The sequence below is a fragment of the Schistocerca serialis genome, chromosome 1, assembly GCF_023864345.2.
Source record: "Schistocerca serialis cubense isolate TAMUIC-IGC-003099 chromosome 1, iqSchSeri2.2, whole genome shotgun sequence".
NCBI classification, from domain to species: domain Eukaryota; kingdom Metazoa; phylum Arthropoda; class Insecta; order Orthoptera; family Acrididae; genus Schistocerca; species Schistocerca serialis.
Genome location: NC_064638.1, coordinates 679,467,624 through 679,484,862, shown reverse-complemented (window position 1 = coordinate 679,484,862; position 17,239 = coordinate 679,467,624). Strand labels below are relative to the sequence as shown.

At 47.6% G+C, this 17,239-nt stretch overlaps 1 protein-coding gene across 4 annotated transcripts in view; it reads right to left on the bottom strand.

The window, feature by feature from the left end:
• LOC126480260 (AMP deaminase 2) overlaps positions 1 to 17,239 on the bottom strand; it is a 473,603-nt gene that overhangs the window by 28,218 nt on the left and 428,146 nt on the right. For all 4 annotated transcript variants that reach the window (XM_050103850.1, XM_050103851.1, XM_050103852.1 and 1 more), the window contains one exon: positions 11,710 to 11,873. In XM_050103850.1, coding sequence (XP_049959807.1) covers positions 11,710 to 11,873 — 164 coding nt within the window. The remainder of the gene's footprint in view (positions 1 to 11,709; positions 11,874 to 17,239) is intronic.

Genomic DNA, 17,239 nt, shown 5'->3' with positions numbered 1-17,239 from the left:
CCACCACCACCACCAGAAATTTTATGTAACAATTATCTGCCATTTAAGCACTTCAAATGTGGTTTTTGCCATAGAATTGTTAAAGACAAAGTTGTCATGTCCTCCAAGAGAAAACATGAAACGAATTTAAACAGTTGCTGGGAGTGACACTCAGGGAACTACCTGTTTCTTGAACAGCATCAGATATTCACCATCATTTTTGTGACATTTGCACAAATAATGCAATAAGTATAATTACAGTGTGTGAGTTTCAAAGTTCAAATCACAAAATTTATTTATTTATTTCATGTTCTGTAGGTTCAGGTAGCAAGTAAATCTCAAAGATATGGACTGTGTCAAATTGTACATAGCTTAGATTACATAAATACCATGAAAGATAAAATTTCAATAAAATATCACATTAATAACATATACCCAATTAACATTAAGTTGTGTTACACAGAGGAAGGATCAGTAATACATACAGGAAGCACAGTTAAGCCAAATATTACAATAAGTAAATAAATATAAATAAATAAATACATGACTACAAAAAAATCAGATTTTTGTATGTTTATGATAGTGCTTAAAATAAGTATTTGTAAAACAATTGTAGTTTTAGTAGTGGCATTCATTTACTGCCAAAAATTCATTGATCATATAAAATGATTTCTACATTAGGCACTCTTTTACAATTTGAATTTTGGCTCATGCTTATTAAGGCATTTGATATACAGTTGGAGTGCAGTAAACAGCTTAGTGCTGAAATAATAAACACATTTTTTAACCAGATTTAGACTCCTCAATTCAATGTTTGAACTGTTTTTGGTTCTTGTGTTGTAGTCATGAGATTTGTTGTTGTCTTTGTACAGAGAAAAGATATTTGTGACAAAGGTCAACAAGGAAAAAATATACTGTGAGGAGTTAGTAGGGATAACAATCTTTCGAAACAAGTGTTTCTGTGTCTATTATGAACACCAATCATCATTCTGGTAGCACTCTCTCTCTCTCTCTCTCTCTCTCTCTCTCTCTCTCTCTCTCTCTCTCTCTCTCCCCCCCCCTCTCTCTCTCACTCTGTCCCTCCCCCCCCTCTCAAGAGGTTGATTCCCCCAGAAGTAATAGCATACGGTATTAATGAATGAAAGATGAAAGCCCCGGAATGTAACAACATATGTTATTAATGACTGAAAGATGAAAGTAGCCATGAAAATAGCAAAAACAGCAAGCCTTAATAGTATATTCTTCAGCCACAGAAGCAATAATTCATAGTGCAAATAGTGCTCAGCTGAGTCTTTTAAGAAAACAAAGAATGTGTGTTGCCAATTACATTTGCTGTCTATACATGCAACAAGAAATTTTGTAGCCCAATTTTCTGTTTTGGTTGGTCTCTACACTTTATGTTGATTTCTTCATTGTGCATGGAACCTCTTGTAATGGGTTTTATCTGCATACAGTGAGAGAACATTAGTAGAAAACCATTTTAAAATTTGAGAGAAAACGTTGTTCATAGTTAGTTGAAGATTGTTGCTGGACAATTCATCATTGAGAATTGTAGCATCATCTGCAAAAAGGGTAAATTTACTCTTTGTATCACAACAAAAAGGGAGGTTGTTAATGAAAATAAGAAAGAGCAGCAGACGTAAAACAGAGCCTTGTGGCATAGCACATTTTAAGATCCCCCACTCAGATGAGGCAGGTTCTCTGACTGAGCCATTCAGCATTACAGTCTGGTTTTGGTCCTTTATGTATGACTGAAGTCATGAAGCAATAGTATTACTACCTAAACCACATTATTCTGCCTTTTTAAAGAATTTGATGGCTTACACAATTGAAAACATTCAAGGGATCACAAAACATATCTAATGTAGACTTTTTTTTTTGTTAATGGCTTCCAGGAATTGGTTGTTAAAAGAGAATATTGCTTGTTCAGTACAAAAACCAGCACAGAACCCAAACTGACTATTGTTGAGGATACTGTGGCAGTTGAGATGATTATCAATCAATCTGTGCACAAGGTTTTCAAGAATGTTTGAAAAGATAGTTAAAAGGGAGCTTGGAATGTAGTTTGTGACATTATTTTTACCGCCTTTTTAAACAGAGGTATTACTACTGCCAGTTTTAGTCTATCAGGAACTGTTCCTTCTTGGAGAGATGTCTGAATAAGTTGCAGTATGACTGGACTTACATATTTATAATAATATTTCAATGACTTAATTGTTCATGAGAATGGTTGAGAAATTGATGAAAATTGTTGATGCCTTATAAAGTGTATGTGACCATCAATGACAGTGTGGTAACAAAAATTGTTCTGTTAACACAGACAGCAAACTTTTGCAAGTGTGGTAAAATATCTGGTCTCATGCTGAAAAAAAAAAACTGTCTAAACCAGTTGCATGAAACTGATAACTGAAAAGACAGAAAATCATGGAGAGGTTAATGCTGCCAGCATTACACAATCCCATTTATTGCTGTTGTCTTCACAGTAATGAAAGTTCTGGCAGAACATAAATAATTTAGGAGTAAAGGAGGCCATTCACTGAATAGCAGAAGCACTGAATCATCAGAAATGCACAAAAGAGAATGGAAATCTCTCTCTCTCTCTCTCTCTCTCTCTCTCTCTCTCTCTCTCTATCTCTGTGTGTGTGTGTGTGTGTGTGTGTGTGTGTGTGTGTGTGTGTGTGTGTGTGTGTGTGTGTGGACACACTATAGTTTGTCAATTTCTTCTAAAAGTAAAGTTTTTACTATCTTTTGTGTGTGCCTTTCACCTGTCGACAACTCAATGTTTCTGTTATTTGGTGAGTAGTCTCTCTGACACCTTATGGTAGATAATCTTTCAGACTTTCCATACCACAAACCATTTTGTTCCCAGATCTGTTACCTTAACTTTCAATACAATGATCTGCAAGTGAAGTTTACTGTGAATAGTTTGTGAAAAAGCTGAAATCAGCAAACCGCAATACTGTTTGCTAAGTGGTCAAATAGATTTCTGAACCACTGGGTGAACTACAAACAAGGAAGGCCAATAACACATCTACAAACCCTACTGTATCTCTTGGTAGATATCTAGGATTTGATGAACAACAGTGCTTAGATGTTGCCAGACTGGCAGTAAGTACTGGCCACATAATCTTAAAAGAAGTCATGTTTCAGTCTTCTGTTTGTACAGTGTTAGTTACTACAAGAGAATACTCCTTACTTATGTGTCATATTTAATGTCACAGATAAATCAATACTAAGTTGGCTTTATTAGGTACTATTAAGGAACTAAACTCTACACCTGCATCAGGATATCTTCTTCCAAGGATTTGATCAGTACTATGGTATGAGTGCCCAAGACATTTCTCTTTCATTTCTGAAGGAAGGAGCTAGCATTCTGAGAGCCAGCATTAGGTTTTTTTTTCCAGTTATATATACAGAGCGATTCAGGAGGACTGTCACATAATTTATGAGATGATTCTACATGTGAAAATAAACCAATAAAGTTCTATGGACATCTGGACACTTTTCGATTATTAAAGAACTGGAGCGGGTTTAAGACTACACACACCCATGAATGACTATGAAGGCAAGTGTAAATATCACTTACTGAAATGCTGTGTTGGCACTGTGGTGGACAGAATAATGGCGGGACAGATGACTGATCTATTCTAAAAGAGGTCTTCAAGAAGATGGCAAGTAAACATTAGCCTTGATGATCACAAAGAAAACATGGACAAAGAAATCCACAAATAAAAAACATATGAAACTACTGGAAGCTGGTGCATCAATTTTTGAAGAAGATACCATGTTCAGGATCGGAGGTAACTACACTCCTGGAAATGGAAAAAAGAACACATTGACACCGGTGTGTCAGACCCACCATACTTGCTCCGGACACTGCGAGAGGGCTGTACAAGCAATGATCACACGCACGGCACAGCGGACACACCAGGAACCGCGGTGTTGGCCGTCGAATGGCGCTAGCTGCGCAGCATTTGTGCACCGCCTCCGTCAGTGTCAGCCAGTTTGCCGTGGCATACGGAGCTCCATCGCAGTCTTTAACACTGGTTGCATGCCGCGACAGCGTGGACGTGAACCGTCTGTGCAGTTGACGGACTTTGAGCGAGGGCGTATAGTGCGCATGCGGGAGGCCGGGTGGACGTACCGCCGAATTGCTCAACACGTAGGGCGTGAGGTCTCCACAGTACATCGATGTTGTCGCCAGTGGTCGGCGGAAGGTGCACGTGCCCGTCGACCTGGGACCGGACCGCAGCGACGCACGGATGCACGCCAAGACCGTAGGATCCTACGCAGTGCCGTAGGGGACCGCACCGCCACTTCCCAGCAAATTAGGGACACTGTTGCTCCTGGGGTATCGGCGAGGACCATTCGCAACCGTCTCCATGAAGCTGGGCTACGGTCCCGCACACCGTTAGGCCGTCTTCCGCTCACGCCCCAACATTGTGCAGCCCGCCTCCAGTGGTGTCGCGACAGGCGTGAATGGAGGGACGAATGGAGACGTGTCGTCTTCAGCGATGAGAGTCGCTTCTGCCTTGGTGCCAATGATGGTCGTATGCGTGTTTGGCGCAGTGCAGGTGAGTGCCACAATCATGACTGCATACGACCGAGGCACACAGGGCCAACACCTGGCATCATGATGTGGGGAGCGATCTCCTACACTGGCCGTACACCACTGGTGATCGTCGAGGGGACACTGAATAGTGCACGGTACATCCAAACCGTCATCGAACCCATCGTTCTACCATTCCTAGACCGGCAAGGGAACTTACTGTTCCAACAGGACAATGCACGTCCGCATGTATCCCGTGCCACCCAACGTGCTCTAGAAGGTGTAAGTCAACTACCCTGGCCAGCAAGATCTCCGGATCTGTCCCCCATTGAGCATGTTTGGGACTGGATGAAGCGTCGTCTCACGCGGTCTGCACGTCCAGCACGAACGCTGGTCCAACTGAGGCGCCAGGTGGAAATGGCATGGCAAGCCGTTCCACAGGACTACATCCAGCATCTCTACAATCGTCTCCATGGGAGAACAGCAGCCTGCATTGCTGCGAAAGGTGGATATACACTGTACTAGTGCCGACATTGTGCATGCTCTGTTGCCTGTGTCTATGTGCCTGTGGTTCTGTCAGTGTGATCATGTGATGTATCTGACCCCAGGAATGTGTCAAAGTTTCCCCTTCCTGGGACAATGAATTCACGGTGTTCTTATTTCAATTTCCAGGAGTGTATAATAGTGACAATCAAAATAAAAATGATGTCATTAACAAACCACACAATGCTGTGAATGCTCAAGTTCAATCCAATGTCAGGATAACACCATATTTTCCTACATACTTTGTAGAAGAAAACATGCTTCAGTGGAGGCAGTTCACTGTCTTTACATCAGGATGACATACAGTCCATCATGTATTTATAAAAAGCTTTTAGAGGTGTCATTCCAAACGGCTGGAATGAAATCCGGAAGATTAAATTTGTGTCAGGGTATATACAGGGTGACTCAGCACTGAAGTGTCAGAAAATTGTTCAACATATGACAACCTCAAAAAGGCATTCCTAGCCAAGTACAAGTCAAAGGCTCATTGGAAAAGCTACAGAAAAAAGTGTTCAACACTGCTGCAGACAATGTGAAGCAAGGCACAATTACCATGAAAAATATTTGAATAAAACTAAGCATTGGAACCAATAAATGGCACCCACTGACGTGTTAACAATACTTAATGGAATGCTTGTGCTTCATATCAGGGAAAAGCTAATTACTCATCTGGCCATGATGTGGATGGGTTTTTACCACTGTCAAGATGATTGACCTCCTTTAAGAACATAGATGAAGTTCTGAAGGCAATGTCCACACATTACATGATGGTTTGCGAGCATGAGCAATATTCCCATTATAATTCACAAAATCTACAGTCGTCACTGATGTCACAAAATACACGCAACGAGTATCTAAATAACAATAATGAAAACAAACACAACTCAAGGAAACAAAACAACGGTGGAAAAATAAGCACACTGGGGATTACACCCTGGCAGTAACTCTAGACACAACTATCAGGCTCATGGGTCAAACCAACCTACAGATCATGAGCATCAGGAAAACTAATTTCGTTCGTACAAAGTGGCCTCACTGCAATGATCAAAAGTGAGGTGAGGGCCACAGATGTCAAACACTTATTACTATATACCGAATTTGTTGCCAGGCATGATGATTTACAAGCCATTGCTGAAGACTGTCCGCAGTTAGAGCAAAACAATAAGTGATTGGCTGTAGCTATACAAAACTGAAGAAACTGACATGACACATGACAGCAGTTGTTAATTTTGAAGCAGGAATAAAAATAGTTTCTTCTATCCTTTTCAGACAAATTACTGAGCATAAAAAGGTGCTAAAATCTACCTACTAGTGCATGCAGAATTCTAGGTAACATACACACACGAAGTAAAGCTGTGAACTTAGAAACCTGTCTGGTGGTAAAACTTTATGAACAGGATGTGTGACCCACCTTCCTAATAGTCGACAACCTGGTTGCAAATTGTACACTAAGCATTGGTTCCATTGCAGAAACTGACACTATAATAGACTTTTCTGCAGGAATATTGGTTTTATACCCTGGAGGCCTTAGTGTGAAGGTATAGTTATTAACTTCAGCTGAAGGCTTTGGCCAATTCTGTATGCAGATAAAGGTACACACAGTGGGGACTACTCCCAGATTCAGAAGCCTTAGCACCTCAGATGCCTGCAATGGAGTTATTTAACAACAGCCATTGAGAACAAAGTTAATGATTCAGGGCAGATTAGTGGCCAACAAAGAGCAAATCTGCTCTGTGTTCTTACTAGATACAGTGACATTTTCAAAAGAGGGGGCCTCGAATCATCAACTGTTGTGAGTGTAATCTGGGCACTGTGCCTCATCAACCATTTAAGCTGCCATCAGACTCTGTCCCTTGGGCAAAGAGACATGCAGTAACCAAAGAAGTAAACCAAAAGCTATGGTACCCCTATACAATGTTGTCTGTAAATATTTCCATTTGTATGCAATTCATAATGTGATGAGCACATCTATCAAAGTTACCAAATTAGGATTCTCCAGTTCTACCACTTGAGCCATATGAACTGGTGTGAAAGCCACTTTATTTTTAAGTGAATTAAAATTCCTTCGAAAACTTCAAAGTCAATTTTCTGCAGAATTTTGAAGAGTTGCATTGAACTGCTTTTGATGATTGATATTTGAGTTCTGAGCGTCACACACCATAAATAACGTTGCTGAATAGGACAGTGCAAAATGCAGAGTACTAGACCAACATCAGTTTTACCTATGTTGTGATGCAGATAAACATATCTTAAAAGTTATATCTGTGTTTTGACAGCATTATTTACTGGTGAACATGTTACAAAGTGTATTTACAGAACATTATGTCATAAGAAGCTCCTGAGAAATTAAAGGCAAACTGGGGAGTGAAGGGAGGGGGCACTTCGAGCATCTCACAATTATGACAATTCTTTCCACTTGGCTGCAGTTTAGCCACAGTTTGTTTTAACATTAATAATATGTATGAGACAATATTGGAATAATTAAAAATCCTTGAGACACTAAGTATTTTGAAATTTCTGATTTGTAAAGCATAATAAAATTAAATTTCAATGCTAGGGGAAAAAAATTCCCTGGGATGTTACAAAATTCCTGAAATTCCCATTACACTCGCCAAATCATTGTCATACCAACAGAGGAATGACTGCAAGAAAGTATCCATTAAGGTAACTCTGGATGTGCAACGCCAGTTGAGTCAACATGTAAGGCGTATTGAAATTTCCAAGGTTCTGACAGGAATCAAACTACTCAAGTTCATTAATGCAAGACTTAAAAACAAACCACCAAAGATACGTCTATGTAGAAATGTTCCCCTCCTACATAGTGTAACAGTATAAATCATGTCTTCAGATTAATTATCTGTTTCTGTTTTTATTACTTTACTCAGGGACATCTGATGCCGTAAATGTTTCTTTATGGGAAACATATGGCAATTTACATAAAAAATAATGAACTACGACATTATTGATATTGAAATGAACTAACATTTTTGTATAATTTGTTCCAACCAAAACATACTGAACCACGTCCTGCATATGCTGACTCACACTATTGTTGACAATGCATCAAATCACAATGTTGCTGTCAAGACATCTTTTCCGTATATTACATAAACTGTACTGCAGCTAAATGAGAGCAAGCAAGGCAGATGCCAGATGCCGCTTGTAATGTAGCAGAACAGGACAGAATAAAATACAGAGTGCAATTCCACATGTATCTGTGATTGTGATACAATCATGCCATGTTTACATGCAGTTTTATACATGCAGAAGTTTCAATTGTGGCATTGCTAATTTACTGTATTTATGGAAACTGGTTGACTTATTATGAAGTTACACCAATAGTATTCAATTTTGATCAATTTATAGAAAGATTGTACTACAAACCAAAAAAAAAAGTTAAACTAAATGTAAACTCAGACTGAAATCATCCTTTGTAAAGTTAATATGCAAAAAAGTAATAGTAATAACAACAGAGCCCACTCTAAAGACACCAGATGCATGTTATGACCAAAAATAATGCTGTAATTGTAAAGTAATTAGATAAACTAATAAAATTTTGTTATCAATGTGTATTTTACAAAATTTCATTATAAAAACCAAGACATGTCGACATATTGCTTATGTAAAATTTTCTCTCATGATTTTCCAAAACAAAATATGTAACTATCTTTATGAAAGCATATAAATTTCAATTGTAAGTTTAATTATGTTCAATTTAAATAATACATAAAGTAATCTTATAAATGTTGGATGATACAAAAGCACACATGACAGCAGTCATGGGGGCAGTTCAGTTCACATCAGTATTGAGTTAGCAACGCAGTCTTGAATTAGTTTTGTAAGCACCAAACTGATGTGAATGTTATCTGTGTTGTGATACAGTAAGCATATCTTAAAAGTTATATCTGTGTTTCAAAAACATTAAGTGACTGTCGATGTGTAAAGCTGAACCCAGATGGTATTTCAAGTACGGTAGACATGCTACATTAAAAATGAGTTACACATTTCAATGTCTCTTCAACAATCAGTAAGTTACGTAACTGAAATGTAGCCACTAAAGCTCATTACATTTTATGTTCTGTTGCCAAATTTTGGGGACAGTTTTCTGGCAACTATCAGGTGAATACAAGGGTGAAGATCCAACAATCCATCCCACAAACACACGTCCATATTCCTGGCCTCAATGAAAAAGAATACTGTACAACACAAAAATACTATTGAAATCACAGTTTAATACATACATTAAAACTGATACAGAATCTCACAATCTGTGTGCTTGAAAATATACATTGATGTAAACCTGAGTATGCACTGTGTTCTACTGTTTGTAATATCAGTGTGTATGTATTTATGTGTTGGTACCTTTTGCTCATTATTTCATGTACCACCTTTCATCTGAAACTCATAAGCAAATGCCAAATCTGAATGAAACTTAAAGTGATTACTTAATGAATCGATTAATGAAACTAACTACTTGTGAATGAAATGTCTTGTACCATGAACTACATGGAAAGACTCTCAAAAGAGCAGACGTTGATTTAGATAATTATCAACCATGCTTAAAATATGAACATTTTAACTGTATAACTTCCTTGTTCCCTGTATAAATATTTACTTGTGTTCTTGTTTGGTAAGAAATAGCTTTTTTAAGAGACTGGAAGTCCAAGTCACCCCAATATGACAATCTTAAGAGTTTTTAAAAAGTAATAATTTAGAGAGTTCTAGCTTCACTGATTATGGGTTTATTATCTTGAATTTTATTTACAAAATATAGAAAAGGATCTGGTAAATGTGGGTACAAATGCCTATCACAGAAATTTCTACCTCCATTGTTGAGATCGATACCACTACAAAAATATTTATTACTCTCCGGACATTTATCTAGCTTCCTATTTTTGGAGATGAAGATGATGCAAGATAGGTAAGTTAGTTCTGAACCATCTTCTTATGTAACATAATAGTGACTTGTTTCACCATTACATAAAGTGACCATTGCAGTTTGGTGATCTATTTTGGTGGCCATTAGGTTAAAATATTTAACCAATGATAACATGCATACTCAGTATCGTGTTAAAAGAGAACGTTGATAAAAGGAAGATAAAGGACATTGTAATTTTCTAATTTTTTGCATGTTGTTAATCCAACAGACATTTTATGCTCCAGAGTAGAAATACACGACATTACCAGGATTGGTGAACAAAATAAATAAAGTACTTAAATTGGTCAGGACAGTACAGCTTGATAATGGAGACAAAACTTAAGAAAAAGCAAAAAACATTCATAAGGTATCTCAACCTAGAAAAAAAGGAATTGATAATGTGAAGTGGTGCAAGATATTCAAAATTCTCAGCAAAATAAGTTTTATTTGTAGGACAAGAGGGGTAACATACAATGTTAATGAAGGCCACTGCAGTTATTTTTTAGCACATTACTAAGTTCACACAATCAGTTTAGGCCTTTATATTAGGCCATTATCAAGTGCATATTATTCAATAAAGAAGGAATTTTGCTTCTCTACAGCATAACATGCACTTGATAATGGCCTAATATAAAGGCCAAAACTCGTAATGTGAACTTAATAAAGTCCATACAAAAGCAACTGGAGTGGCTAAAATTAACTTAACATCAGTTGCAGAACCAGTAGCAACACCCAGACATGGAAACAACTAATAGTTTACAATACGTACACAAACCAATAACGTAATACCAAGAAAGAAGCATTCTGAGTAAAACTTGTGGACAACAGGGGTGCAAGCTTTCTCACCTACTGTTTAACCTGTACATTGAAGAAGCTGATGGATATGAAAGTAAGGCTTAGGTGTGGAATTAAAATTCATGGTAAGATCTGCAATGACATTGTTATCCCAAATGAAAGTGATGAAGAATTATAAGTCACAATGAATGAAATTAACAGTGCAATAAGCACAGAATATGGTCTAAGAATAAACCAAAATATGGCAAAAAATGAGATTAGGGATAAATTTTAAAATAATTATCATCCACAAAGATGACAAAGGGAAGAAATTGGAGCAAAATAATGCAGTATGAACAAAGCAAAGAGAATGTAACAAGCAAACTAGGCTACTAATATCACACACAGGCCTTAATTTAAGGAACAAATTTTTTTAGATTGTAATTTTTGGGAAAGAACAGAATCAAAAAATTTGAGACACGATACTATAAAATTGTGTTGAAAATTAGGTGGACTGAAAAGATAAAAAATGATTTAGTCCTCTGCAGAATCAGGGAGGAAAGGAATATGTGGAAAATGGTGACTAGAAGCAGGGAAACCGTAATAGCACAGGTGTTAAAATGTCAAAGAATAACTTCCATGGCACTAGAAAGAGCCATAGAGGGCACAAATACTGTACAGGAGACCAGAGCTTGGAATACATCCAAGCAATAATTGAGGATATTAGGTTAAATGCTACTCTCAGAAGATGATTTTAACATAAGGATATCTATTTTCAGAAACATAATGAAAAGCAGAGAGAAATATTTATGTAAAGAAATAAAAAGTGCAGTTCCTTTGGCAGTTTTACAAGCAATTTTTTTTACTACTGCTGCAAAAATAAATAAGATCTGGTTCAAGAATATATTATTTCTCAAGGAGATACACACATTTCTGTATTGCTTACCTTCGAAAGTGATTTAGAACAGTCAGGTTTGCATACATATAATACTGATAATATGCATACGGTGGGTTTTCAAAGTCATTCCACAAATGAGGCACAGGAACATCTTTGTCAAATAACGGATTTTCTGGTTTACTTTCATCATCCACTGAGTCAAACCCAATAACCTGCAATTATGATAACATTATATTAGATCAACAATTTAGAAAATTTTCTACAAACCACAGCCTCTATTTTGACAAGTGATTACCAGAGTGTTTGTCACTTATTACAAACCTAGTGAACTCCTGATTATTTGTTTGTGGATTATCCAGTTTGCTTATTTGTGTGTGTGGAGGGAGGGGGAGGGGGACAGAGAGGGGGATGGGGACAGAGAGGGGGGGGGAGAGAGGGAGAAGGGAGGAGGGAGAGGGGAGGGAGAGGGGGACAGAGAGGGGGGGAGAGAGGGAGAAGGGAGGAGGGAGAGGGGGAAGAGAGAGGGAGAAGGGAGGAGGGAGAGGGAGAAGGGAGAGAGAGGGAGAGAGGGGGGAGAGAGAGAGGGGGGGCAGGAGGGGTGAGAGAGGGGGGGCAGTGGGGTGAGAGAGGGGGGCAGTGGGGTGAGAGAGGGGGGGCAGTGGGGTGAGAGAGGGGGGGCAGTGGGGTGAGAGAGTGGGGGGCAGTGGGGTGAGAGAGTGGGGGGCAGAGGGGGGGGCAGAGGGGGGGCAGAGGGGGGGCAGAGGGGAGGGGGGGCAGAGGGGGGCAGAGGGGGGCAGAGGGGGGCAGAGGGGGGGCAGAGGGGGGGCAGAGGGGGGGCAGAGGGGGGGCAGAGGGGGGGCAGAGGGGGGCAGAGGGGGGGCAGAGGGGGGGCAGAGGGGGGGCAGAGGGGGGGCAGAGGGGGGGCAGAGGGGGGGCAGAGGGGGGGCAGAGGGGGGCAGAGGTGGGGCAGAGGGGGGGCAGAGGGGGGGCAGAGGGGGGCAGAGGGGGGGCAGAGGGGGGGCAGAGGGGGGGCAGAGGGGGGGCAGAGGGGGGGCAGAGGGGGGGCAGAGGGGGGGCAGAGGGGGGCAGAGGGGGGCAGAGGGGGGGCAGAGGGGGGGCAGAGGGGGGCAGAGGGGGGCAGAGGAGGCGAGAGGGGGGCGATAGGGGGGCGAGAGGGGGGGCGAGAGGGGGGCGAGAAAGGGGGAGAGGGAGGGAGAGGGAGGGAGAGGGGCAGGGGGAGGGGGCAGACGGGGGAGAGGGAGGGAGAGGGGCAGGGGGAGGGGGCAGGGGGAGGGGGAGAGGGAGGGAGAGGGGCAGGGGGAGGGGGGCAGGGGGAGGGGGAGAGGGAGGGAGAGGGGCAGGGGGAGGGGGCCAGGGGGAGGGGGAGAGGGAGGGAGAGGGGCAGGGGGGGAGGGGGGCAGAGGGGGGGGAGAGGGGCAGGGGGGAGGGGGGCAGGGGGAGGGGGAGAGGGAGGGAGAGGGGCAGGGGGAGGGGGAGGGAGAGGGGCAGGGGGAGTGGGAGAGGGAGGGAGAGGGGCAGGGGGAGGGGGAGAGGGAGGGAGAGGGGCAGGGGGAGAGGGAGAGGGGCAGGGGGAGGGGGGAGAGGGAGGGAGAGGGGCAGGGGGAGGGGGAGAGGGAGGGAGAGGGGCAGGGGGAGGGGGAGAGGGAGGGAGAGGGGCAGGGGGAGGGGGAGAGGGTGGGAGAGGGGCAGGGGGAGGGGGAGAGGGGCACGGGGGAGGGGGGAGAGGGGCACGGGGGAGGGGGGAGAGGGAGGGAGAGGGGCACGGGGGAGGGGGGAGAGGGAGGGAGAGGGGCACGGGGGAGGGGGAGAGGGAGGGAGAGGGGCACGGGGGAGGGGGAGAGGGGCACGGGGGAGGGGGGAGAGGGGCACGGGGGAGGGGGAGAGGGGCACGGGGGAGGGGGGAGAGGGGCACGGGGGAGGGGGAGAGGGAGGGAGAGGGGCACGGGGGAGGGGGAGAGGGGCACGGGGGAGGGGGAGAGGGGCACGGGGGAGGGGGAGAGGGGCACGGGGGAGGGGGAGAGGGGCACGGGGGAGAGGGAGGGAGAGGGGCACGGGGGAGGGGGGAGAGGGAGGGAGACGGGCACGGGGGAGGGGGAGAGGGAGGGAGAGGGGGCACGGGGGAGGGGGAGAGGGAGGGAGAGGGGCAGGGGGAGAGGGAGAGGGAGAGGGAGGGAGAGGGGCAGGGGGAGGGGGGCAGGGGGAGGGGGAGAGGGAGGGAGAGGGGCAGGGGGAGAGGGAGGGAGAGGGGCAGGGGGAGTGGGAGAGGGAGGGAGAGGGGCAGGGGGAGGGGGAGAGGGAGGGAGAGGGGCAGGGGGAGGGGGAGAGGGAGGGAGAGGGGCAGGGGGAGGGGGAGAGGGTGGGAGAGGGGCAGGGGGAGGGGGAGAGGGTGGGAGAGGGGCAGGGGGAGGGGGGAGAGGGGCACGGGGGAGGGGGAGAGGGGCACGGGGGAGGGGGAGAGGGAGGGAGAGGGGCACGGGGGAGGGGGAGAGGGAGGGAGAGGGGCACGGGGGAGGGGGGAGAGGGAGGGAGAGGGGCACGGGGGAGGGGGGGAGAGGGGCACGGGGGAGGGGGAGAGGGAAGGAGAGGGGCACGGGGGAGGGGGAGAGGGGCACGGGGGAGGGGGAGAGGGGCACGGGGGAGGGGGAGAGGGAGGGAGAGGGGCACGGGGGAGGGGGAGAGGGGCACGGGGGAGGGGGAGAGGGGCACGGGGGAGGGGGAGAGGGGCACGGGGGAGGGGGAGAGGGGCACGGGGGAGGGGGAGAGGGGCACGGGGGAGGGGGAGAGGGGCACGGGGGAGAGGGAGGGAGAGGGGCACGGGGGAGGGGGAGAGGGAGGGAGACGGGCACGGGGGAGGGGGAGAGGGAGGGAGAGGGGCACGGGGGAGGGGGAGAGGGAGGGAGAGGGGCAGGGGGAGAGGGAGAGGGAGAGGGAGGGAGAGGGGCAGGGGGAGAGGGAGAGGGAGAGGGAGGGAGAGGGGCAGGGGGAGAGGGAGAGGGAGAGGGAGGGAGAGGGGCAGGGGGGAGAGGGAGAGGGAGAGGGAGGGAGAGGGGCAGGGGGAGAGGGAGAGGGAGAGGGAGAGGGAGAGGGAGGGAGAGGGGCAGGGGGAGAGGGAGAGGGGAGAGAGAGGGGCAGGGGCAGGGGGAGAGGGAGAGGGAGAGAGAGGGGCAGGGGGGAGAGGGAGAGGGAGAGAGAGGGGCAGGGGGAGAGGGGGTGAGGGAGAGAGAGGGGCAGGGGGAGAGGGAGAGGGAGAGAGAGGGGCAGGGGGAGAGGGAGAGGGAGAGAGAGGGGCAGGGGGAGAGGGAGAGGGAGAGAGAGGGGCATGGGGAGAGGGAGAGGGAGAGAGAGGGGCAGGGGGAGATGGAGAGGGAGAGAGAGGGGCAGGGGGAGATGGAGAGGGAGAGAGAGGGGCAGGGGGAGAGGGAGAGGGAGAGAGAGGGGCAGGGGGAGAGGGAGAGGGAGAGAGAGGGGCAGGGGGAGAGGGAGAGGGAGAGAGAGGGGCAGGGGGAGAGGGAGAGGGAGAGAGAGGGGCAGGGGGAGAGGGAGAGGGAGAGAGAGGGGCAGGGGGAGAGGGAGAGGGAGAGAGAGGGAGAGGGGCAGGGGGAGAGGGAGAGGGAGAGAGAGGGGAGAGGGGCAGGGGGAGAGGGAGAGGGAGAGAGAGGGGCAGGGGGAGAGGGAGAGGGAGAGAGAGGGGCAGGGGGAGAGGGAGAGGGAGAGAGAGGGGCAGGGGGAGAGGGAGAGGGAGAGAGAGGGGCAGGGGGAGAGGGAGAGGGAGAGAGAGGGGCAGGGGGAGAGGGAGAGGGAGAGAGAGGGGCAGGGGGAGAGGGAGAGGGAGAGAGAGGGGCAGGGGGAGAGGGAGAGGGAGAGAGAGGGGCAGGGGGAGAGGGAGAGGGAGAGAGAGGGGCAGGGGGAGAGGGAGAGGGAGAGAGAGGGGCAGGGGAGAGGGAGAGGGAGAGAGAGGGCAGGGGGAGAGGGAGAGGGAGAGAGGGCAGGGAGAGGGAGAGGGAGAGAGAGGGGCAGGGGGAGAGGGAGAGGGAGAGAGAGGGGGCAGGGGGAGAGGGAGAGAGAGAGAGGGGGGCAGGGGGAGAGGGAGAGAGAGAGAGGGGGCAGGGGGAGAGGGAGAGAGAGGGGCAGGGGGAGAGGGAGAGAGAGGGGCAGGGGGAGAGGGAGAGAGAGGGGCAGGGGGAGGGAGAGAGGGGGGCAGGGGGTGGGGAGAGAGGGGGGCAGGGGGGGAGTGAGAGGGGCAGGGGGGGAGAGAGAGGGGCAGGGGGGGAGAGAGAGGGGCAGGGGGGGGGAGAGAGAGGGGAAGGGGGGGGAGAGAGAGGGGCAGGGGGGGAGAGAGAGGGGCAGGGGGGGAGAGAGAGGGGCAGGGGGGGAGAGAGAGGGGCAGGGGGGGAGAGAGAGGGGCAGGGGGGGAGAGAGAGGGGCAGGGGGGGAGAGAGAGGGGCGGGGGGGAGAGAGAGGGGCGGGGGGAGGGAGAGAGAGGGGCAGGGGGGAGGGAGAGAGAGGGGCAGGGGGGAGGGAGAGAGAGGGGCAGGGGGGGGAGGAGAGAGGGGGCAGGGGGGGAGGGAGAGAGAGGGGCAGGGGGGGGGAGAGAGAGGGGCAGGGAGGAGAGAGAGGGGCAGGGGGGGAGAGAGAGGGGCAGGGGGGGAGAGAGAGGGGCAGGGGGGGAGAGAGAGGGGCAGGGGGGGAGAGAGAGGGGCAGGGGGGAGAGAGAGGGGCAGGGGGGAGAGAGAGGGCAGGGGGGAGAGAGAGGGGCAGGGGGGGAGAGAGAGGGGCAGGGGGGAGAGAGAGGGGCAGGGGGGGAGAGAGAGGGGCAGGGGGGGAGAGAGAGGGGCAGGGGGGGGAGAGAGAGGGGGCAGGGGGGGAGAGAGAGGGGCAGGGGGGGAGAGAGAGGGGCAGGGGGGAGAGAGAGGGGCAGGGGGGAGAGAGAGGGGCAGGGGGGAGAGAGAGGTGCAGGGGGGGGAGAGGTGCAGGGGGGGGAGAGGTGCAGGGGGGGGAGAGGTGCAGGGGGGGGGAGAGGTGCAGGGGGGGAGAGGTGCAGGGGGGGAGAGGTGCAGGGGGGGAGAGAGAGAGAGAGAGAGAGAGAGAGAGAGAACAGCAGTGGACAATAACAGTACCAAGCCACATCCAGATTTTGACTACTGACCCTGCTGCTACTACCTGTTCAGTACACATTGCACGATACAGATGTGTGTGTGTGTCTATATATATATATATATATATATATATATATATATATATATATATATATATATATATATATATATATATATATATATATTAAAAATGAAGAAGAAAAACACATATACATAGCAACAAAGGCCAAAAGATAACTTTTACTTATTGAAATTAAATGAAATGAAAATGAGGTCTGTTCAAAAAATCCTGGAACATTCATAATTTTGCACCAGTGGTGTGCAGGAGTGACGTGTGGTTGACATTCCTGCACACACCTGTATTTAATGTGTAGCTGCCAGTAGTTTTATAGTTGTGTGTCTGTTATCATTCAGTGCTGAATTGAGTAGAATATTGTGTTGCACAGTTTGCGTATTTTGAG